At 45.9% G+C, this 24,806-nt stretch overlaps 1 protein-coding gene across 11 annotated transcripts in view; it reads right to left on the bottom strand.

The window, feature by feature from the left end:
- MCPH1 (microcephalin 1) overlaps window positions 1-24,806 on the bottom strand; it is a 227,894-nt gene that overhangs the window by 158,119 nt on the left and 44,969 nt on the right. For all 11 annotated transcript variants that reach the window (XR_006058182.1, XM_060406927.1, XM_042241390.1 and 8 more), the window contains one exon: window positions 22,614-22,723. Coding sequence is in view for 10 of the 11 variants with exons in the window: in XM_060406927.1 (XP_060262910.1) it covers window positions 22,614-22,723 (110 nt within the window). In the remaining variant the exon portion in view is untranslated. The remainder of the gene's footprint in view (window positions 1-22,613; window positions 22,724-24,806) is intronic.

The following is a 24,806-nucleotide window of genomic DNA, read 5'->3' as shown; positions in this document are numbered from 1 at the left end:
TAATTGCAACTGCAAATTTTTGAAAATAAAAATTAAAAACTTTTTACTTATGCATGCTTCTAGCAAAGAATTAAATGTTTCAGAAATACATAATTAGACATATAAATTTCCCTGTAGTTCCACCAACTAGAAATGACTACTGTTTTATAGTTTGATATACATTAGGGCAAATGTTCTTTTATCAGAAAAAAAATACCTTTATTTATTTACTTTTGTCTGTGCCGGGTCTTCATTGTGGTACGCAGGCTTAGTTGCCCTACATCATGTGGGATCTTAGTTCACCAACCAGGGATCAAACCTACATTCCCTGAATTGGAAGGCAGGTTCTTAACCACTGGACCACCAGGGAAGTCCCCTAAATGTTCTCTTTACTTAAAAAACAAATGTGAATGCACACTATTCTTACACTCTTTCAGGTCATGTGATATGCCTGAAATGGAACCAGCTGCTCAGTATGACCTCGAAACCATCACGGCACACAAAGCAGTGCCTTGAATGGTCCTGTGAATGAGAAGGAACCAAAGGTGCCCAAAGGACCCAGGGAGACACATGGGGACTCAGGGCCTCTGTGCCACATGGGGGTACGAGAGACAGTGAAGGAAGGGACAAGGTGAATGAAAAAGATACTCGGAGGAAGACCTCAGAAACGGCACAGAGCTAGCCAACAATGGACAACCATCATCCTGTGTTTTTGGTTTCCCTCCAGAACATCCTTTGTCACCTCTCCTCTGTCCTGGATACAAGTGGAACGTGAGCACAGCTCCCTGGGTTGAGTCTGGAGACAAGGCCTTTATCCAGGTGTAAGATACTGACTTCAGTGTCATCCTAGAATGAGGACTATACAGAGCCAGCGACATGGCCAACCCCAAGTAAAACCCTGCAGAGGTCATCCCAAGGCATTTACTTTCTTCTAGGGACCCATCCAGGAGCAGCCTGTAGGACGTCATCGGTGGGAAGCGCTCATTCCTAGAATGAAGGCGTGAAGGGGGGCAGGCAGAGGAAGCGCTCCTGACTTCTGATCAACAGGCTCCTTCTCCATGACTGACTGCACCTCAGGCTGCTTCTCTTTCTCACCTGCACTCACTCCCCAGGAGCCCTCACATGGCCTCAGGGCTTTCTGCAGGAGCAAAAGGCCTACAGCCCCAACTTCCCATTTCTAGCTAAGACCCACTCCGTGAGGCCAAGACTCAGACTCTCCTCCTATCTGACATCTCCATCTGGAGGTCTAGTAAGGGTCTCAGATGTGACATGTCCAAAACCAAGCTACCGTTCTTTTCAGGAAACTATGCAAGAAAAAGAAATTCAAATTGCAGAGGAAGAAATCAAACTGTCTCTCTTCACAGATGAGAAGATCTTACAGGCAGAAAACTCTATGAAGAAGCCATAAAAAAATGTTAGGACAAATGAATTCAGCAAAGTTGCAGGAAACAAAAAAAGCACAAAACTTATTTGTATTTCTATACCTTAGTAATGAACAATCAGAAAAGGAAACTAAGAAACCAATTCCATTTATCAGCACCAAAAATAATAAAATACTTAGGAATAAATTTAACAAAGATAACGCAAGCCTTGTACACTGAAAATTTTTTTAATTGCTAAAAGAAATCAAACATGACCTAAATAAATGGAAAGACAGTCTGTGTTCATGAATTGGAAGACTTAATATTATTGATGACAATACTTGCCACAGCAGATTCAATGCAGTCTCTACCAAAATTCCAATGGCAATATTTGTAGAAATGGAAAAATCCATCCTAAAATCCATATGGAATTCCAAGGAAACATAAATAGCCAAAACAATCTTGAAAAAGAACCACAAGATGGAGATCTCACACTTTGATTTCAAAATTTACTACATAATTATAGCACTCAGATTGTATAGTACTACATAGGGATAGATGTGAATACAGAATTGAAAGTCTGGAAATAAACCTTCACATCTATGGTCAACTATTTTTGACAAGGTTGCCAAGACTGTTCACGGATAGTCTCTTCAACAAATGATGCGGAGAGAACTGGATAACCACACATGAAATAATAAACCTGGATCTTTACCTTACACTATAGAAAAAAATTAACTCAAAATAGATCTAATTTGAGAGCAGAAGCTATATAACTCTTGGAAGAAAACATAGGGAAAAATATTCATGACACTGGTTCCTTAAATTATGGCACCAAAAGCAGAGGCAAAAAAGATAATTAAATAAATTGGACTTCATCAAAATTAACAACTTTTTTTTTGGCATCAGAAAACACTATCAAGAGAGTGAAAAGATAGCCCAAAAGATGGGAGAAAATATGTGCTAATTATGCATTTGACAAGTGTTTACAAGAACTTCTACAACTCAACAAAAAGAGGACAACTCATTTTAAATATGCGCAAATAACTTGAACAGACATTTCTCTAAAGAAAATAAGCAAATGGCCCCGTAGTACGTGAAAATACACTCTAAACCACTAGTCATTTGGGAAATTCAAATGAGATACCAGACCTAATGAGATACCACTTTATAGCTACTAGGATGGTTACAATAACAACAACAGCAATAAACCCCCCCCCCCCAAACAGCAAGTGTTGATGAGGACTTGTGCTGGAAGCCACACGCCTTTTGGCTGGAATATAAAATGATGCAGCCGCAGTGGGAAACATCTGGTGGCTCCTCAAAAAGTGAAACAGAGAATTACCACAGGGCCAGCAAACTTACTCCTGGCATATATCAAAATGAATTGAAAAACAAGGACTCATACACTTGTATGTGAATTTTCACAAGAGCCAAAAGGTGAAAATAACCCATGTCCATCAGTAGATAAAAGGATAGACAAAGTTTGGAATATACGTACAATGCAACATTATTCATCCATAGAAACAAATGAAGTTCTCATACATACAACATGGATGACTCTTGAAAACATGCTAAGAGAAAAAAAGCTCGATATAAAAGGATGCATACTGTATAATTCTATTTACAAAATTTCTAGAAAAGGTAAGCTTGTAGAGATAGAAGTAGACCAGAAGTTACTAGGGGCTGCAGCGAAAAGATAACACGCAACCCAACGTTCACTGGAGCACTGTTTACAATCGCCAGGGCAGGGAAGCAACCTAAATGTCCACAGAGGAATGGATAAAGATGTGGTCCATACATACAATGGAATGTTATTCATTCATTAAGAAAGGATGAAATCATGCCACCTGCAGCAACCTGGACGGACCCAGAGTGTGTCATATTGAGTGAAGTAAGTTAGACAAAGAAGGAGAAATGTCCATATGACATCACTTATATGTGGAATCTAAAAAGAAACTATAGAACTGAACTTACAAAACAGAAAGAGACTCACAGATGTAGAAAATGAGCTTATGGTTTCCACGGCAGGGAGGAACAGTTCGGGACTTGGGGAAGGCCAGGCACACTCTGCTATATTTGAAATGGATAATCAACAAGGACCCTGTACAGCACAGGGAACTCTGCTCGAAGTTACCTGGCAGCCTGGGGGAGAGGGGTTTGGGGGAGAAAGGATGCATGTGTGCGTCTGGCTGACCCTTTGCTGCTCACCTGAAACCGTCACAACGTCGTTAATCGGCTATACTCCACTACAAAACGTTTTTGGTGTTAAAAAAAAAAAAGAAGTACTTACTAGGGGACAGGGTGAGGTGGGAACTGGGGGTTATTAAAAACCCTAAGGGTTTTTGGGGAGCTAGGGTCTTCCAAGCATGTTCTTCTCGGGCCCTGAACTTTCCTTCACCACAACCTCTTATCAGTAAAATGGCTCTACTAAACTGTGGGGGAGCAAACACAAATTTGGTTTGGGAACGCGTGGACAATTCTTTCACTTTTCCTCTATTTGAAAATCTTCATAAGAGCAAGTTTTAACTGTTATCAGGTGAACATTCTGTGAACTGGCAAGGCATATAACCACCACTGTAAAAACCACTTAGAGGGTCAATTATCAATTTACCACTTACAGTACTTGAAGCGCAGCAAGCATTCAGCATGCTCTGCTGAGCAGAATAAAAGCTCTGTGCACAGAAGTCAAGGTATTTTTCCTCCTCTTAGAATGCCATCACTGCCGGAAAATACCTTCTACCAGGCAATTATCCAGAAAGAATATATGAAGCATAAAAGATACAATCAGATGCTAGGAGACCCAGAAGAAGACTGCAACTCAGTACATCTTTTTGCAGCTCACTTGTTAGTGACTTCGTATATGACGGCCACTTGGCCTTTCCCTACCTCGTGTGTCTCATCTAAGAAACCAGACAATGAAGTACTCCTACAGGGCTAAGTGATTAATTACTCTGCTGAAAGCAGATATGAATCCGAGCAGCTTTGTAAACCATAACCTTCACAGTACGTGATTTCATGAGAATACATTTCCTAACTTGGTCGTTTATCTATGTAACCTTTGCTACATGTCACCTTTCAACGAAAGTAATAAAAATGGGGAGAAACTTCAGCCATTTTCTTCTCTCCTAATGATGGTAGCCTGGCCCTGCTCCACCCTGGCTGTGAAGCTACACGTAGGGTGACAGCCACAGGGCACAAAGCTAATGAGGATCGGTACATCTTAGTTAACGTTATTTGAAAAGACAAAAAAAAAAAAAAAAAAAAAAAGATGGGTTAACCTCTGTTCGAACCAACCAGTCAGTGTTGAAAAATGAAACGGTCCTTCAAGACTGAGACCTGGATCTCCCTGTCCTGTAAGAGGCATTCCCATTCTATGAAAAGTTGATTCTCCAAAACAAACTTGAACTTGACCTGGTCCCTGTGCCCTGGAACCTAGAAGGCTGGGTAAGAACTCTTCCCACCCTTTCAGGTTCTTGGGAAAGCGCAGCAGAAGGGCCCACGCTCCCCTCCGCTGCTCTGAAACCACGGCCGGCCGGCGCCCTTCCTCAGAGGCTTGGAAAAGCCCATCTCCTGCCTCCCCGGGGTTCCCACCAGACTCACTGACGACCCCCTTGCTCACCTGCCTCGGGAGCCCCAGGCCACTGCCTTTCCTCTGCAGGGCTCCCCACGCTCCTGTCACATTAGTCTGAAAAGAATGGGCTCGGCTGTCTCGTGCGTTTGTTTTCACAGATCTGGGGCTAGGCCTCGCATGGGACTGGCCCCGCTTCCCCGCCGAGGTAATCCTGGCTGAAGGCATCTTTGGGACCCTTTCTGAGTGGGGACTCAGGGTCCCAGCATCGGGACCAGGTCAAGTCCTGGAGTCCGGACTCTAGTCCAGCAATGCCATGGTAAGGGTTTGATGTTTACTGACTTTCTGAGTGTTCACTCTGGTGCCTGTTTCTTTTGGTTTCACGGTCTGACCACTTGGTGATCTCTGCAAATGGGTTGATGGTTCACAGAGACCTTTGTTCCCTGACAGATGACAGAGTTTTTTCTGCTTGTTTTTCTACTTCCAGCTCAAAACTATTAACAATTTCATGCCACCAGGGAGTAGATATCTGGACTAAATTTTGGATTTCCGTGTTTATGCCATGAGAGAAATTTTTAGCTACGAGTGAAATTTTAAAATTGAAATTACAAGCTCTGTGTGTGTTCTGTGTGTATGTGCGTCCATGCCTGTAATCCAGAAAGGCCCCTCTCATCCTGAGAAAAGCATCTTGAGATGGTGGTACCAACTGAGATTTTAAAATCTCCTGAAGAAGCTGCTGGCTTAGAAATAAAGTGCCTACAAACCGAATATTCCTAAAATTCCCAAATATTATGGAAATCGAACTCCCAGTATTTTAAACAGTGCCAAAAAAGAAAAAATACTTAAAAAAAAAATTGGGGGGAGGGATTTCCTTACTGTCTCCTTTTTTAAATTGGGGTATAGTTGATCTACGATATTATGTTAGTTTCAAGTTATAAAATAATGATTCAAAAATTTTATAGATTATACTCCACTTAAAGTTACTGTAAAATACTAGTTAGATTCCCTGTGCTGTGCAATATATCCTTGTAGCTTATTTATGACAAGCCTGGTCCCTGGCTTACAGTGTTCCCGGAGTGAGGGAGTTGACTCTGAGCAGGCCCAAGAACTACAGCAGACAGTGGGGACCTCAGAAGAAAGGAATTCACCCAAATTTATAGGCACTGCAGGTGAAATCTGACAGCAGGCTCTTGGCTTGGCTTCCTTACCCCAAGAGGCTTTTAAATGTTACAATCTACAATTCCTTATGAAAACTTCCCGAAAATCAAACCTAAGGCCTAGGTGGTAAATTAGCATTCTTGCTGCACCTATCTAAACACAGCTAATGAGACCAGCCTTATTTTGTGATCATAAATAATCTTTCTTTGATTACTGGGGGAGGGACGATAGAAAAAAATTCCGTTTCTATGGGAAACTCTGCAGTGTTTACTGAACACCATTCCAGGACTTTGGATTTTAGCCACGTTCACTGAATGACTCTGCACCTCTGTGGCCACTGCAGGGAACTGGTGGATGCGAAAACTCTGCTTTGTCTGATAGAGACTTACTAGACTTCCTCTTCCTCTAGGTAAAAACCAGTTTCCATCCCTATCTGCACCCTGGCCCAGGTCCTACTGCCTCGCCCAAACTGCCAGCCCTTACTGAATCGCCAGTGTTTCTGGTTTCCTTCAGCATCTGCCTACAGTCCCCCAAACTAAAGTCTCGGCACCAACAGGGGCCAGCGCCAGGCGGCCAGGACCCCGGTCTGGCCTTTGGTGACCTTGCAGGCGCCTTTCTCCCTGGCTCTGGTGGAGCCATGGGCACTGCTGCCCAACATGAGCCCGGTGGGCAGGGTCCTCTCTGCATAGGCCCCGGGAGCGTCCGGCACATGCCTCTGTGTGAGAGGTGGCCATATCTGTGGGCAACCTTGATGGAGCTCCTCAGGACACTTGAGAAGCTGTCCTGCAAAACTAAGGGCTGCTCCTTCATGGGGTCCTGAAGGCTCAGCTCCCGAGTCTTCATACAGTTCAACCGTCTAAGTCAATTGTTTGCTCCTTTTCACTTTAGGAATACCTCTTTCACAATGCCCAATCTTCAGGGCCCCAAAACAACCAATCTTTGCCAATGGCAGATGAACCAGCATCAGCAAGAATTCCCGAAGCTATGAGACTCAGCTTTGCCTCGCTCAGAAGGTTTACCATCATGTCCGAGTTGTTTGCTGAGGAACCACGTCCTTTTCTCTGGGACTGAGAAAACGGAATCTGAGCCCTGTGTGCCTGCGAAACTGTGTTGGTTGGAAAGCCGCCACCCTTGTGTTTGAAGAAAAGGATAACTCCAAAGCACCACTGCTCTCCATCACCCAGCCACCTTTCTTGCTCCACCAACTCAGATTCAGACGCCCTGCACTCACATCTTCTTGCCCAAAGACTCTCAATGCCACCCTTGAGTCCCTGGCTCTGTGAAACCCCAGGGCTTCTCCTTCCCCTGAGCGCTCCCCATCACAGAGTGAGCTCCACATTATCATGGCCTGAATAAAACCATCTTCTGAATTTCAGTACATTTTGTCTGTCACACTACTGCACGTTTGTTTTAAATGTCTAGGAACAGTTTTAAGAAGGGCTGCGGATACCCAAGAAGCAACTGTCTCATCAGATCTCCTACTTCAGTGTTTTAATTTCCAATGTCAAGTTTGTCCTCTAAGGTCAATTTTGAATATAAAGCGATGAATAGAGGAAGAAATCTTGAATAATTAATAGAAACAGAATCATCCTACACTAGAAAGAATGCAGATACTAATATTCATTTGGTCATCAGACACTAAGTAAGTCAGACTAATTTATCAAGCACAAAACCAGACAGTAGGGATATAAGAACGACGATTCCTGCTGTAAAGAGGGTGAGAAGCATTTTGATATAAAGTTATAATCCAGTCAAACTACAGGTATCATCAGATTTATGTGTAGTCGAGAATACAAAGGAGACAAAACTGGCAGCCTGAAGGGGAAAGGTGGTCAGGAAGTCTTGAAGGAAAATGTGGCCCAGGTAAGACTTAGATGAGGAGTTTGGCAGGCGAGGCGGGACAGGGCGGTCTAGGGGACAAACACGCAAAGGGAGGGACAGAAAGGGGCTCCTTTGGGGATCTGAGAGGGGTTTGTATGCATTTACCAAGAGGTCACTCCAGAGATCAACATTCAGAAGAGAGTAAGTCTTGGGGAGAATTGTGGCAAGACTGGGAAGAAGGTGAAACAATATAATAATCAGTAGGGAAAAAAAAAGACTGGATGAGAGAAGCTGGAATGGGCACCAAGCCTTAACTACGAAGACGCAATAGAGGCATGGGATTCAAGGAGATCAGGAGGAGGTGGAATAAAGGAACCTCGGCGTGGGGGTGAGGCGGCCTTGCACCTTGATGGACAATGGAGCACAGGAGAGTGCAGCGTGTGAGCAAGCTGAGCGGAAGGGCGAGGTCATCTGGGAGAAGGGGAGAGGGTGCGGCTCGGAACAGGGGGCAGCTCCAAGAAGCACTTACTTCAGCAGAGCGGGAAGGGTTACGCATCAGCAGTGAACATCCTCTGTTTCTCTTCAACACAAGACAAGAGGTCCACAAGTGGGCGGTGCAGTTTAAAAAGAGCAGCGATACTGTAGCAACCTCCTTCATAAAGAGACTTTTAGAAGACTTTTAAGACAAGTCACTTGGAAACGGTCTGAGTTCACAAAGGGAAGACGTTCCCTGCTTTAACAGGTTGGTAGAAGCGACGCCCCTTCGTTTGCACTAGTGGGCTTCCCTGGTGGCTCAGAGGTTAAAGCGTCTGCCTGGAATGCGGGAGACCTGGGTTTGACCCGGGTCGGGACTAGTATGTCTTGTGGGAGGCTCCACTGATTTTCTCATTTTTGAGAGGACACAAGAACTCTTTCATCGTCTGCAGTAGCTCGTGATGCTAAGTTAACAAGGCAGCCAGCGGTTCAAGGGACAACCTCTGTTGTCTTCCTGCACTGATGCTGGTGGGACACGGCTTGGAGATCCAGAAAGTTTACCTGTATTCACAGATCATCTGGGGGCTTAACTAGATTCATCAGACGTGAGAAGAAACATAAACATAGGCATGTATCTTAACACTGTAGCTGTAAGCGTGACGATCTCAGAAATGAAAATACAGCAAAACTGCAGTATACGGACAACCTCAAGAAAAGCGGAAACCTTCATCCCATCACTTTCAGTATGTTAGTGCAGAATGTCATCGCCCACTCTTACGTCGCACACATCTATGCAGGTAAGCATTCCAGGGTTTCTGTTACAGAACGCCCATGACAGAAAGAAGAAAAACAAACTTCTTGTTGTTAACATTGTTGTTCATGAAAAAAAGAAAGCACAGCAGCATTCTGTTCCTTAAAAGGAAAACACTTGTCCAAATACAGCTACACAGCACCAAAAGGGGATCAGAGCTGACACGGAGAGAGACTCTAGGAAATAATCCACTAACCAGTGAGGGAGAGCTCGCAGATATGAAACACGGTACTTAACTCTAGCAAAAGCACTTTCTGGAAGTTCTAAAGTGGTGAGTTGGGGGAGGGCAGGTGAAAGTGAGTATCTGGGAAATAGTCTAGTCCATTTTGTTTCAGTAAGATCAAAGGGAGGTCAAATGAAACAAACACACTTGTTTTAGTAGCGATAAAAAAGAAACACTTTAAAAAGGAAACATTCTTTAAATGTTTTGGGTTTAGGTACCATTTCATAAGTAAACAGTGGAAACACTTTTCCTAAAAAAAAAAAAAAAAAGGAAAGAGCTGATTCATGCTGATGTATGGCAGAAACCAACAAAATACTATAAAGCAATTATCCTTCAATTAAAAAATAAATCTTTTTAAAAGTAAAGAGATAATCCATGTCTTTGCCAAGATTATTGATTTCAATCACTACTAAAATAAGACCCCCTAGGCACGTGGGCACTGCCAGAATCATATATTTGCATGAATTTGGACTGTAGAGAACATTCTCTCCGTTGTGTCTAACTCTTTGCAACCCCATGAACCATAGCCCACCAGGCTCCTCTGTCCATGGAATTGTCCAGGCAAGAATACTGGAGTGGGTAGCCATTCCCTTCTCCAAGGGATCTTCCCAATCCAGGGATCAAACCGGGTCTCCCACATTGCAGGCAGATTCTTTACCATCTGAGCCACCAAGGAAGCCCCCTAGAGAACATAAAAGTGAGCAGATCATATCGGACAAAACATTAATTCTGAACAATGTCTTCAAATCAGACCTGAGAATTTTCTATTATCTAGACCCTGGTAGCTACATCATTTAAGTGTCTTCAGAAAAAGCTCAATCTATGGATAAGAGATCCCAGCTTTTTATAAATAAGTAGCTCCCTAGATGTGTCCTATATAGTATTATCCCTTTGCTTTTAATTTGATGATAAAATCTACGCTCTGAAGCTGGGCTCACTGCAGAAAGCTGGGGCAGAAATCTTTAACTTGCTTAAGTGAATCTTTTTGTAACTTAATTGTCCTTTTTAATATATTTTTTCCTTATGTGAAATTTCAGAATTACAGAGACTCTTAATATTCAGGTTTTTTTTTTTCCCCTAAAAAACATAATACCTTTCTAAATGTTCTCAAACAACAATGCAATAATAAAATGATCAGTTTTATTGGTCAGTAAAGCATCAGTATCGATTTTGATACTCATATGTTGGATAAAGATGAACTGTTTATAGTAAAAGAAAAAAAAACAAGCATAAAGAAAATGAAACATCTGAGTTATTCATCAATACCTGATTTGTTAAAAAAAAAAAACCACATACACACAAAAATCATGATATTGTAAGATGCTTTATCTAACAAACTTAGTATCAAACGCTCAAAGTGCCAGGGGTCAGCGCCTCCACCCGATTCCTGGCCGTGAGTGTGCTGGGGACCAGAGGCAATGCAGCCCTAATGCAAGGAGCACACTCCTCAGAACGGAATGGCTCTGGCCCCTAAAGTTCCTCTGGCTGGAGGTGGGGCTTTGGGGGTCATGAGGTCACGAGGGTGCAACCTTATGAAAGAGATCCCTGTGCCTCTCCTGTCTGCCACACCAGCTCCCTGTGAGAAGACGGCCGTGCATGGACCAGGAGGCGGCCACGCCTGACCCTGAACCCGCCCGGCCTTGACCTCAGCCTCCAGAATGCTCTTTATGAGCCGTCCAGTCTGCCAAATTCCATCTTGGCAGCCTGCACAAACTAGACTGGAGTGCCACAACCCCTTCTGCACTCAGGAACGGGCTCCGGGGAGAAGAGGGGCCAGGCGAGGAAGGAGGCAAGACCCGGGCAGCCCCAGTGTCCCAGAGAGAAGGAGGTGGGACCGCTTCTCTCTGACCTGACTGCTTCAGATCCTACCGCTGCGGGCAGCCTGAGAAAGACACTTGCTCAGATGGCTCAGTTCCTGTGAAGGGCAGAGTTCTTTCACCATATATTCTCAACATACCCTAAACTCAAAAAACCTGGCCTTTGGGAAACAAGTGGGGTAAATTTGGTGGGTGGGGGGAAATGCAACTTCATGGGATGTCTGGGCTAGGGCTTTTACTCTGAGACAAAGACATACCCTTGTCCCTTCTGGCCCTGAACCTCAGGGCTCACACCGTACCCGAAGCCTGGGTTCGGATTCCTAGTTTGCTATTTGTTGTCCCACCTCTGTGCTAAAACGTCACCCAGTGAGCTGGAGAGACACAGTTAAAAAAAAAACAAACAACAACCCAGAAACAAAGCAAAAAGCCCCAATCTAATCGATGCTGAGAGAGATCTGGTGCCTTTTCACATTTTTATTTTATTTGCTTATTTTGGCTGCATCAAGAGGCTTGTGGGATCTCAGTGCCCCGGCCAGGAATGGAACCCAGGCCCTTGACAGCAAAAGCACCAAGTCCTAACCACGCACCGCCAGGGAATTCCCTTCGGTGTTTTTTAAAAAAAATGAACAGAATTAGATGACAACCAGTGGATTATTCAGAAGTAGAAAGCAGAAGACATTCCTGCAGAAAAATAGAACAGCATATCTTTAAAAAAAGTTTTTGAAAAACTGAAAATTCACTGATAAGGAAGGCCAGATTGAGAATCCCTGCACACCAGCCTGCCCGATTCACAGCTATTGTACGTTATCCTGTCTCACCACTGATACGTTCACTAAATCCCAACGCATATCCAAAAGCCACAAAGGCATGTGCCAAAGTCTATGTGAAGCGCCTCCAGCTCTACTTTCTACGAGGCTGCAGTAACGCCTCGCCGATCCTGAGCTGCGGCTCCATCTGCCACTCTTCTCTTCAATCCCTTTCCATCTGAATGATGCTGTTTTAACTTCTCTCTTTTCTTAAACTACTAATATCCACTAATTCATATTTGGAAGTATTTATTTGGAGAGCGGTCACTTTGAAACAGAGCAGAGAGAGTTGAGCAGATTTAAGAGGAGAAGCAATACATTTCTTGTGACAAGAGAGGACAGTGCTGCTCCTCCAGAGAAGATTGGGAAAGAACCGGCTGGGAAAACCAGCCACGTGTAAAGTGGACACACACGTGTGTCTCCACGTGTGCGCGTCCTGGCCCCTTAGCAACGTGCAGATGACTGCTCCCACCCGCACTGAGGTTGGGGGAGAAGCCACGAGGTCTGCAGGCCCTTCCCCGCCCTCTCCAGGGCCCCTCTCTGGAGGGTCCTTGGCCCACGCGGTCCCTTCCGGGAGGCAGGTCCAGGCGTAACAGAGCTCAGAGGAGTAGGAGGGGGTGTCTTCCCAGGGCTGTCTCCAGTGACAGGAGGCTCTTTCCAGAAACCTCCCAGCAAGACTTCCCTTCCCATCTCACTGGGCAGAAGTGAGTCATGTTTCCAAACTGGGCAGAGAGACGGAATGATGGAGATGCGCTTGGATCTCTAACTGTCTGAGAAGAGGGTAGGGGCAGGGGGGAGCCATCACATTAGGCAGGAACAGTCCCCTGGCACGGTGGCTGCTCAGTGAGGAAAGCATTTAGGGAGTTCCCTTGGCGGCACGAGTGGTAAGGAGTACCCCCCCCCACCCCCCGCCAACGCAGGAGGTGTAAGAGACGCGGGTTCCACCCAGTGGCGGGGAAGGTTTCCTGGAAGGGAACAGCACCCTACTGCAGCATTCTCGCTGGAGAATCCCATGGACAGAGGAGTCTGGCGGGCTGCAGTCCACGGGGTTGCAGAGTCAGACACCCCTGAGCAGGTGTGCACGTCGGTGGCCTGGAGGTTAGGACTCTTCACTTCAATGCAACGGGCGCAGGCTCAGTCCCTGGCTGGGGGCTAGGGTCCCAAATGCCACATAGCATGGCCAAATATATATATATATATATATATATATATATATATACACAAAAATTTTTTAAATGCCACCAGAAAAAGAAAAAAACAAGTATTTAAAAGGAGCGGCGGGACACGGAGTTGCATGTCTTTTCCTTCTCTTCGGCTCCTTTACTCGCAGAGAATCCGTTTTGTTGGGTTAAAGATGGCTACTTCAGCAGGTTCCTATTTTGAGGTTTTGCACAGCTCAGATTAATCTGATATCTCTAAGCCAGGTTACCAAGGTTGCGACCCCCTGGCTAACGTGCCCCAGACGTCGTATCTAGTGAGCTAGCCCTTCGGAACCAGCAGCTGTGACTACACCCAGAGCGAGCACCTGGAATCTGCCCAGGGCCCCAGACGCCCGCGGCAGATGCTAATGGGACGTCTCGCAGTGTCCTCTGCCTCCAGACCTCTGGAGGGGGCGGGCGCGGGATGGGGAGGGCTCTACCTGGGCCTGTACCTTTACTGGCCCAAGAGGACCGCTGGGAGCCCACGAGAGTGGCTTCAGCACTGGCCCGGTGGCCCTCACGGCCACCACCGCCCGAACGGGACACAGCTGAGGCTTTCTGAAGCACACGTTAGAATGCGGCACACAGCAGCCACCAGGCGCAGAAAACACAGGAAAGGAAAGGTGGTGCTCTTTGAAGATTCTTTTTTTAATGTTTCCTATATAAATATTTTTTTCTCATACACGAAAAGAAAAAGAAACAACAGCAGGCTCACGGAGCCACAAGCACTTGTTACACCTCCCAGTGGCAGCAGGTTGTCGGGTGGACTCACAGAGTCGCATCCGCTGGCAGACTGGACACCTGTCATAACGAGCAACCCCCCCGCCCCCTTCCACTGCCAGCTCTGGGTGCGCTTTGCCAGGAATGGCTCATCAAAGCAGTTACAGATCCTGGTGCCAGAAATCTCGGTCCCTGCAGGCTCTGCCAGCTCCTCTCTCAAACCATCTGCAAAGGCCCCCACGGGAGGCGGGCCCCATCTTACTGCTCTTGGCGGGGGGGGTGTGGTGTCTGAACAATGGGCAGTTGCTTACAGGGATGTTTACAGAGGGGGTCATCCTTCAGGAAGTGTGGCAGTTCTCCTAAGTGGGTAATAACCGCATGCTCGTGCAGAATTGTCAAGAAACAAAATAAATATCACCTGTCATTTGGGTGAGTCAACGGCTCTTTCAACTTGAAAGTTAAACTTTAAAAACAAAGCAACCCACAAGATTACATGCTTCTAGCCAAGCGCGCTATCTAGTGGCAGGCAGCCAGGCTGGAATTACTGCGAAGGGTAAGAGCACATTCGTGAAACAGCAGCGGCTCCCGCAGCGCAGTGGAGAGCTTGTTCAGGGGCCTGTGGGAGGAGAGGAGGCTCCAGGAAGCATCGGCTCTGCTTTACATCGAGGCGGCACAGATGCCCTCTTTCCTAGATAGATTATGATGAATACGACATCACTGGGTGATGGTTAAAAGCGCTAGGGATAGTGTAAGATGAGAACTCAAAAAAAACAGAAGGGAAATGCATGCAGACTTTATTCACTCAGTAAATATTTATAAAACATCAATTTTGTGTGTCACGCTGTATTATGAAGAGTATCAAAAGATTAAAGCTTGTGTCCTGGAAGGCGCACAGGCTAATAAAATATGTGAGAACAAGCAATTACTGGAACACATGCAAGTCATTATTCATCGTTTGTTTTCTACTCAGTATAAGAGATGTAGAAATTTAAGCACTGGATCGGGTATGTAGTGTCTTTTCTTGCTTCTCTTTATTTTTAACCCCTGTTGTCATAAGGGTGGGCTTCCCAATGCAGCACAGTGGTTAAAGAACCCATCTGGCAACGCAGGAGACACAACATATGCAGGTTCAGTCCCTGGTTTGGGAAGATCCCCTGGAGGATGGCATGGCAAACTCCTCCAGTGGTCTAGCCAGGGAAATCTCACGGACAGAGGGGCCTGCTGGGCTACAGTCCCTGGGGTTGCAAAGAGTCGGACACAACGTAGCGACTCAAAAATATAATAAATGCACTTGTATAATTTTAACTGTTGGGCTCCTCACTTCGCTCTAAGTCTCCAAGCTTATGAAGCCAGTTAGACACTCCCTACACTCTGACCCAGCGTTCGCCCTCTCGTGACAGACCTGCGGGGTACAGGGGGCCCCAAAACAAGACTTAAAAACAGACCCTCTTAGGGAAGCTGCGCTTTCTTGTCCAGTTGATGACTTACAAGAAAAACTGTGTTAAGGCTGATAATATTTGAACAACAATAACAAAAGTAACAGAAGCAGTAGAAGAAATACTTTGGAGGAGAAAAAAATCCCACATATTCATATACATTTACTGTATAACTAGCATTAACGTTATATTTATCTTCATCGGGTTCTGTGTCTGACAATATTAAACAAGCAAAAGACAAAACAGGTTACGATTTATGCTTGTCCTTCTGAAAAGATGGCAGAAATATATTTCCTTGCCAATGAGCCACATATTATAAGCTAAGATTATGGAGGTAATGGCACTACTCAACTGGAGTCTCAAAATAATAAAAGGTTCAATGAATTTATAAGCATATATTTAAAGTAATAAGTCGAAAAAAGACAGTTTCCCACCAATGAACAAGATGGCTTTTCCCATTAAAAGTGAGTACTAAACCAAAAAATCTCTAATGGAGATAATAGCTCTCAGATTTTGTAATTCTTTATTGAGTTATATCTGTTTTCAACTCTTTAAGAGATGGTTAGCATGTCTTCTGCAACCAATGACTTGAATGTTCATCTTAAAAATTCTGCTGACTTGGTCTCTTGTTGTTCTTTTCTCAGAGAAGGATTTATCCTGTCTCTAATTAGAGAAAAAAAAAATTTTTTTAATGGCCATTAAAATCCACCCATTATGTCCAGGAATGACAGACCAAGTAGTTCAGGACAACCCCCCACCGTGAACAATCGGTGAAGCTGGACTAGACACAGACGCACTGCCGGAGACACTGCCGAGCTGAGAAGATAGCGAGTCACGGAGGACGAGAAACCTGCAGGTGAGCCAGGGGGACAGCTGGCCACTCTGAGAGAGGAGCGCGACCGCAGATGGCCTCAACTCGGCCAGAAAGCAGGCCGAAACACACAGGCATGGTGGAGGACACATGGCAGAAAACGAGGAGGAACAGCGGACAAGGGAGAGAGAGACCGAGGAAGCCAGAGGACACAGCTACCGGGCTTAGAGTCGGAAACAGTATGATTATGCACAGAGAAATAAAAAGCAAAACAAACAATTTTGGCAGAACACTGGAAATTAAAAAAAATCCAAATAGAATGATGAGAACTGAAAAATACAATCAAAGAAGCTTTAAAACTTAATATACAGGTCTATCATAACAATAGCACTGCTGCTGCTGCTGCTGCTAAGTCGCTTCAATCATATCGACTGCCATAGATGGCAGCCCAGCAGGCTCCTCCGCCCCTGGGACTCTCTAGGCAAGAACACTGGAGTGGGCCGCCATTTCCTTCTCCAATGCAGGCATGCACGCAAAGTCCTTCAGTCATGTCTGCCTCTGTGCGACCCCATGGACAGCAGCCCACCAGGCTCCTCTGTCCACGGGATTCTCTAGGCAAGAAGACTGGAGTGGGTCGCCATTTCCTTCTCCAAGAATAGCTAATAGTGATCTTGGAGAGGCTTGATCAAGCCTCTTGGTGAGGGTGAAGGAGGAGAGTAAAACAGCTGGCTTAAATCTCAACATTCAGAAAACTAAGATGATGGTATCTGGTCTCATCACTTCATGGCAAAGAGATGGGAAACAATGGAAGCAGTGACAGAGTATATTTTCTTGGGCTCCAAAATCACTGTCGATGGTGACTGCAGCTGTGAAATTAAAAGACGCATGCTCCTTGGAAGGAAAATTATGACAAATCTAGATAGCGTATTAAAAAGCAGAGACATCACTTTGCCAACAAAGGTCCACCTAGTCAAAACTATGGTCTTCCATTAGTCATGTACAAATGTGACTTTAGTTCAGTTCAGTCGCTCAGTCATGTCCAACTCTTTGCAATCCCATGGACTGCAGCACGCCAGGCTTCCCTGCTCAGAACCAACTCCCAGAGCTACTCAAACTCATGTCCATTGAGTCGATGATGACATCCAACAATCTCATCCTCTGTCGTCTCCTTCTCCTCCCTCCTTCAATCTTTCCCAGCATCAGGGTCTTTTCCAATGAATCAGTTCTTTGCATCAGGAGGCCAAAGTATTGGAGTTTCAACTTCAGCATCAGTCCTTCCAATGAATATTCAGGACTGATTTCCTTAGGATGGACTGGTTGGATTTCCTTGTAGTTCAAGGGACTCTCAAGAGTATTCTCCAACACCACAGCTCAAAAGCATCAATTCTTCGGCACTCGGCTTTCTTTATAGCCCACCTCTCACATCCTCGCTTTCTATGTGGCTCAGCAGGTGCAGAATCCGCCTGCAGTGCAGACACCTGGGTTTGACCCATGGGTGGGGAAGATCCCCTGGAGAAGGGAAAGGCTACACATTCCAGCATTCTGGCCTGGAGAATTCCCAGTCCATGAGGCCTCAAAGAGTTGGAAATGAGTCAGAGACTTTCACTTTCACATCCATACATGACTCGTGGAAAAACCACAGCTTTGACTAGACAGACCTTTGCTGGCAAATGTGAAAGTTGGACCCTAAAGAAGACAGCATCAAAGGATTAATGATTTCAAACTGTGATATTGGAGAAGACTCTTGAGAGTCCCTTGGACTGCAAGGAGATCAAACCAGTCAATCCTAAAGGAAATCAATCCTGAATATTCATTGGAAGGACTGATACTGAAGGTCCAATACTCTGGCCACCTGATGCAAAGAGCCAACTGGAAAAGAGCCTTCAATCTTTCCCTGATGCTGGCAAAGACTGAAGGCAGGAGGAGAAGGGGGTAACAGAGGATGAGATTGTTGGATGGCATCGTGACTCAATGGACATGAGTTTGAGCAAACTCCGGGAGATACACAAAGAACAGAGAAACCTGGCGTGCTGCAGTCCATGGGGTCGCAAAGAGTCAGACACAACTTAGTGACTGAACAACAGCAATGAAAATAGACCTCTACGGGGGAAGGGTGAAAGGGAAGATACCCAGAACAAAAGAAGGAGATAAAAAAGGAAAGGTATATACAAACACAGAAAAATCATGAGGCATGGGATACAGAAGGCTCAGGTTAATACATGGAGTGAGTCCCCAGAAGTAAAAGAAAGAGAAATGAGAATTCTCCGAAGCAGAGGCAAGACTGCAAATCTGTGACCCCGGAGCAGGCTGACAACAGAAGCAACCGAGGATGAGAGGGATCCACCCGAACTGCCGGATGCACCGCATCCTTTCCAGGCTACTCCCCTACCCAAGCTGGGACCTCTACCCACAGGCTCCCCCATTTCCAGCCCGTTATACCGCACAGAACTCAGGATCCGCAGCCTCACAGGCTTGCTCTGCAGGGCTGCCCAGAAAGGGCATTACCTTACCTGCAGGTGTTACCTCAATTTAAGATTAAAAAAGATCATCAGGTCCTGAGACACATGTGTTTTAAACCATTTTCATAACTACAGAAACAGTATGGATGCTAGCTCTCATGTGGAAACAGAAAAATACGATCTTATATTCTACACACGAGAATTCTCTGTTCCAGTAGAGGCATTAGCAGATGAAAGATATTTCCTGTAAAGCTGCTCTGTGCTTTAGTCACTAAGTCGTGTCCAGCTCTTGCGACCCCATGGGCTGTAGCCCGCCAGGCTCCTCTGTCCATGGGATTCTCCAGGCAAGAACACTGGAGTGGGTTGCCATCTCCTTCTCCGGGGGATCTTCCTGATCCAGGAATGGAACCCGGGGTCTCTCGCACTGCAGACAGACTCTTTACCAACTGAGCTACAAGGGAAACTGCTTTATTCAATGTTAAATCCAGATGCAAGATTTTTTTTTTTTTATACACTGTCAATAATTGTTCCGTTTGATGGAATCTAATCCCTTAAACATATATTTATACATAAAAACATGACTATGTTAAAAAGTCTGAAATTTCAGTTTAACACAGGCTGTTTTGAAATCTGATAAGGAATGAAAACAAGCAGGTAAGACCTCAGTTTTGGTGGGGGAAAACAGACATGACTGGACAGCAGCATAACCCTCAGGACTAGCATTCCACTGCTAAGCCACAGATCCGAGGCCTGTATTTAACTCACCAATCGACTCCTGTGTCACGCCATAGTCAGCTTTTAACTCCAGGCAACTAAACTCAGTGCTTTCGCTGACTTGCCATCACATAAGATACCAAAGTAAACACTGCTCCCTACACTCATATTCGAAGATCTCAAACACTGCCAGGAAACTGTATCTTTAAAATTTTAAATTGAATTTTAAAAATGTTGTTATTGCTCTTCGTTTTAACCTGTACAGTGATAAACCATGACCATTCATCTCTATGCTGCTGCTGCTAAGTCGCTTCAGTCACGTCTGACTCTGTGCGACCCCAGAGATGGTAGCCCACCAGGCTCCCCCGTCCCTGGGATTCTCCAGGCAAGAACACTGGAGTGGGTTGCCATTTCCTTCTCCAATGCATGAAAGTGAAAAGTGAAAGTGAAGTTGCTCAGTCGTGTCCGACTCCTAGTGACCCCATGGACTGCAGCCTACCAGGCCCCTCCATCCACGGGATTCTCCAGGCAAGAGTACTGGAGTAGGGTGCCATTGCCTTTGCTAACTAAATTTACACTTCTAAAATACTTAGCTTACATTAAGCAAATAAAATCAGGATTTTGTTTTTGTTCTTGTTTTCTTAAAAGTCTAAAGAATAAAATCAGTTTATATGAGAAGAGTTCAGAAACAAACAGAACTTCTTCCAAGATAAATTGCTTGTTTGAACTATACCAGACATAGTCCCTAAGGCATAACAGTGGTTCCAAACTCTGTTTCATATTAGAATTAGCTTAGGAGGAATCTTTAAGAATTCTAGTAGCCCAAGATGCACCTCATATTAAAGACATCAGGATGTCTAAGGATGTGAGTCAGGTACCCCAACAACTTCAGATCCCCGAGATGGGATAAAGTAGGGGGCCACTGCCCTCAGGCATGATGAGCGCTCGATTCACTGGAGAAAAGGCTGTGCAGTGAATGAGGACAAGAGTGATGGATGAGGATAAAGGTCTGCAGAAGACAGGGAACCGGGTTGTGTCCTCTGCCCTGAGGAAGACAAGGTGAACCGTCTGGGCTGGGAGCCAGGTTCCTTCCTGAGGCGGGAGACTGTACTGCATGGGGGCTTTCACAGGGAACACCGACTCAGAAGGTCCCAGGCAGAACCCGAGTCCTGCCACTTAAGAGTCCTGCAGGGGGATCAGACCCAAACAGACACGTCTCCAGAGAAGACATCCAGGTGGCCAAGAGGCACACGAAGAGAGACTCAACGTCACTCATTACTAGAGAAATGCGAACCAAAACCACAAGGAGTTATCACCTCACACCTGCCAGAACTTCCATCATCACAAAGTCTAGAAACAACAAACGGTGGAGAGGGTGTGGAGAAAAGGGAACCCTCCCACCCTGCTGGCGGGAAGGTAAGCTGGCGCAGACACTATTGAGAACAGTACGGAGGTTCCTCAAAAATGAAACATAAAGTAACTGCTTCTGGGCAAACAAATACTTAGATAAAATTCTAATTTGCAAAGATACATGCACCCCAGGGTTCACTGCAGTGCTGTGTACGGCAGCCAGGACATGGAAGCAATCTGCATGCCTACTGACCGATGAACGGATAAAGCGGTTGTAGGGTGTGTGTGCGTGTATGTGTATATAATGTGCTGTGCTTAGTCGCTCCGTCCTGTCCAACTCTTGGCGACCCCACGGACTGTAGCCTGCCAGGCTCCTCTGTCCAGGAATTCTTCCAGCAAGAATACTGGAGCCGGATGCCATTTTCTCCTCCAGGGGATCTTCCCAACCCAGAGACTGAATGAGTAAAGAGGTTGTATGGTGTGAGTATGTGCATGTAAATGTAATACTCAGCCATAAAAGAGAATGAAATAAAGCCGTTTTGCAAGAGCACGGATGGACCTGGAGATAATCATACTGAGTGAAGTAAGTAAATAAAAAAAGACAAACACCACAGTATATCACTAATCTGTGGAATCTAAAATACGATGCAAATGAATTTATCTACAACACACAGACTCATGAACACAAAACATGGTTCCCAAAGGCTAAGAGGGGTGAGAGATAGACTAGGAATACGGGGCAGGGAGGCCCTCCAGGACAGTCTTTCCCGTGGAAGCAGCAGGCCAGTCCCCTTCAGGGTGGACAGGACCCACGGGAAGGAGCAGGGCAGGAGAGAGTGCGCACATAACAAGCATCAGAGGAGTGAGTGCTAGCCCAGCTCTGGCCCTAGTTTTTTCCAAAGGAAAGGCTAAGCGGCCACCCTGCACTGAGGAAGAAGATCAGGACATGGAAACCCATCCTGGATGCGGTCGCAGGCCCCCGGCTGGCTACAGGGACACCGGGACAGGGCGGGCGGGCCGGGCAGGTCTGCAAGCTGTGCCAGGCTCAGGGCGGTCACCAGTCATGACACGGAGCCGGCGGCCCAGGGGGCTTCACACGTGCTGAGGGGCTTGACAGTTCCTTTCCCTGTGAATCTGTGGCTCCCCCTAAAAACTGGCTCCCTCCTGGTTGCTGCATGTTTACCGCTGCAGCTGCCTTGTCACTTGGATTTCGGGTTTCACTCTATCATAGTTTCTTGGCCTCATGAAAACATGGCACAGGATAACAAGGGGCTAATTCAAGAGCTCGGCCGTGAGAGCAGATGTTGAAGGATCAACAAATGTAAAGTCCTCCTGGAGTGGCCCACGTGAGCCTCAGCGGGTGGGCCTCAGAGCTTGATACCCTCTGAGACAGTGGGGAGGGGGCGAGGGGGAGAGAGAAAGAGGAGAGAGGAGAGAGTGCGCGCGCGCGAGCAGGTTCCCAGGCTACAGCCTCAGAAGACCCAAGTCTCAGCACAAAACCATTCCCTCTGACGGCTTCGGGTCAGGCCGTGAGCAGCTCACAAATCCCAGATGGCCGGGCTCTTCACCTCCTACCTAGTGGCTGTTTACTACTCAGATGATATAACAACAATCGCTGGCTCGGCCAACGCTCTCTGCTCGAGGGAAGCTGGTGGCGTTTTTACAAGCGAGAAATGCCCTGGCAAAGGGCGCAAGGAGGTTGGCTCCACCAGTAGTAACTCTGTCCTGAATGTAAGCAATGCTCTTGGTTTTATTGTCAGAGTTTCCCAGCATCCACCCATAATTAATTTTTTGAAAAATCAAATGCAAGCTGGACGGAGCAGTTTATGCGGCATTAACCCAGGGCAGAGCATCACGGCATGGCAGCAGCGGGAAGTTTAAGACAATGTTTGCACACACTGACCTTCTGGCCTCTCCCCTTCTTCCTGGATTCCTCCCGCGGTCTGAGGAGGTCCTGGCAGCCTTTCCGTGAGCCGGCCACAACACCGTGCCCTGCTGGTCCACTTTTCACACCTAAAACCCAAGCGGATTGAAGATTAGCTACAAGTTTACATGGCCTGAAATACTAATGCAACTTAAGCCGAATAAATTTTTTTTAATTAATTCACTTATTCTGGCAACAAGAAAGTATAGTCTTTGACAATAAACATTACGTACTGCTTGCTCTTTGAGGTCTAGTTATAACATTCCATTGATTATCCTCCAATATCCCAAGGAATTCACAACTCAAGGGTCAGAAACAACCGTACCTGTCACGTGACAACGCACTAGTCCCAGAGAACCCCGCCGGTCCAACTGAAGGCCTGATGAGCACCCTGACGCCCACAGAGGCTCCCCTGCTGGCCTGGTGGCTAAGACGCCCAGCTCCCAGCGCGGGGGGGCCCGCGCACCACCCCTCGCAGGCAACTGGATCCCACGTGCTGCAACTAAGCGTTCTCATGCCATAGCTGAGACCCCGCACAGTCAAATAAACAATTTAAAAGAAAAAAAATGCCTAAACTTTATGTATTATTCAAACTCCGATTCTTCAGTTTTGATCTAATGATCAAAAATCAGCTTCTCCAAGAAGGCAGTTCTGTATTAGAAGAAATAAATCTTAGCTCTGGGGCAAGTCTGAGTTACTCTAGAAAACAGCCTTTGGTACAAAGTTTCAGGTTACAATCTATATAAATGAGAGATGGTGATTTTATGTCCCACAAACTTACACCTCAGACCAAACTCTTGTCCTGAAGACACACAAGCCAAATAGAACATATGTCAAATGAGGCTTCGTCAGATGCTAAATGGTGTAGAAACACTAAGTAACCAAAAGTGGAGTGTGAGTTATTTAACTGAAATGATTCACCTACAGCTGCAGCTTCAGATCATGCTCCTTGATTTCACTCTTTCTGCCCCAAAGAGCCTGACTGCTGTGTGACGTTCCCGGCGCTCTGAAGCACTCCTCAGACCAGCTGCAACGCACACAGCTTCACAGAGGGCACATGGCAGCCTCGGGTGACACTCGGGGCCCAGCCACAGCCTCCCTAAAACGCCATCGCCCTTGGATGCCAACATGCTTGTCAACAAGGTGTCTACACTCAGGAGCTGCCCATTGAAGATGTTTCAGTTCAGTTCAGTTCAGTTCAGTCGCTCAGTCGTGTCCGACTCTTTGCGACCCCATGAATCGCAGGACGCCAGGCCTCCCTGTCCATCACCATCACCCAGAGTTCACTCAGACTCATGTCCATCGAGTCCGTGATGCCATCCAGCCATCTCATCCTCAGTCATCCCCTTCTCCTCCTGCCCTCAATCCCTCCCAGCATCAGAGTCTTTTCCAATGAGTCAACTCTCCGCATGAGGTGTCTGAAGTACTGGAGCTTCAGCTTTAGCATCATTCCTTCCAAAGAAATCCCAGGGTTGATCTCCTTCAGAATGGACTGGGTGGATCTCCTTGCAGTCCAAGGGACTCTCAAGAGTCTTCTCCAACACCACAGTTCAAAAGCATCAAATTCTTTGGCGCTCAGCCTTCTTCACAGTCCAACTCTCACATCCATACATGACCACAGGAAAAACCATAGCCTTGACTAGACGGAACTTGGTCGGCAAAGTAATGTCTCTGCTTTTGAATATACTATCTAGATTGGTCATAACTTTTAGACACACAGATAATGCCCCATCCTTAGAAGGAAATGGCAACTCCAGTATTCTTGCCTGGAAAATCCCATGGACGGAGGAACCTGGTAGGCTACAGTCCATGGGGTCGCAAAGGCTCAGACACCACTGAGTGACTAACACTTTCTTCTTCCTTAGGGAGCCTGCAACAATGTAGACATAGAGAAATGAACACAACATAAGGATTAAAGGATTTAAGAGCCATCGGGAATTAAAAGTCATGTAACATGAGAGTGCTGCGCAAGTACTTCCAATAAAATAGGACTCTCTGATAAAACACATATAATTAAGTTTGGTGGGTCTGACTGGCAACGTTCAACTCTTCCTTCAAAACTGAGGGTTTAGCTCAGTGGCAACAAAATGCAGAACAATGGTTAAGCATTTTGTTGAATTCAAACTAGTCATTTGCAACTTGAGCCCCTAGATGCTCTAAGGCCAGGTTCTA

This window comes from Ovis aries, chromosome 26 (assembly GCF_016772045.2).
Source record: "Ovis aries strain OAR_USU_Benz2616 breed Rambouillet chromosome 26, ARS-UI_Ramb_v3.0, whole genome shotgun sequence".
Taxonomy (NCBI): domain Eukaryota; kingdom Metazoa; phylum Chordata; class Mammalia; order Artiodactyla; family Bovidae; genus Ovis; species Ovis aries.
This window is presented reverse-complemented; position numbering and strand designations above follow the sequence as displayed.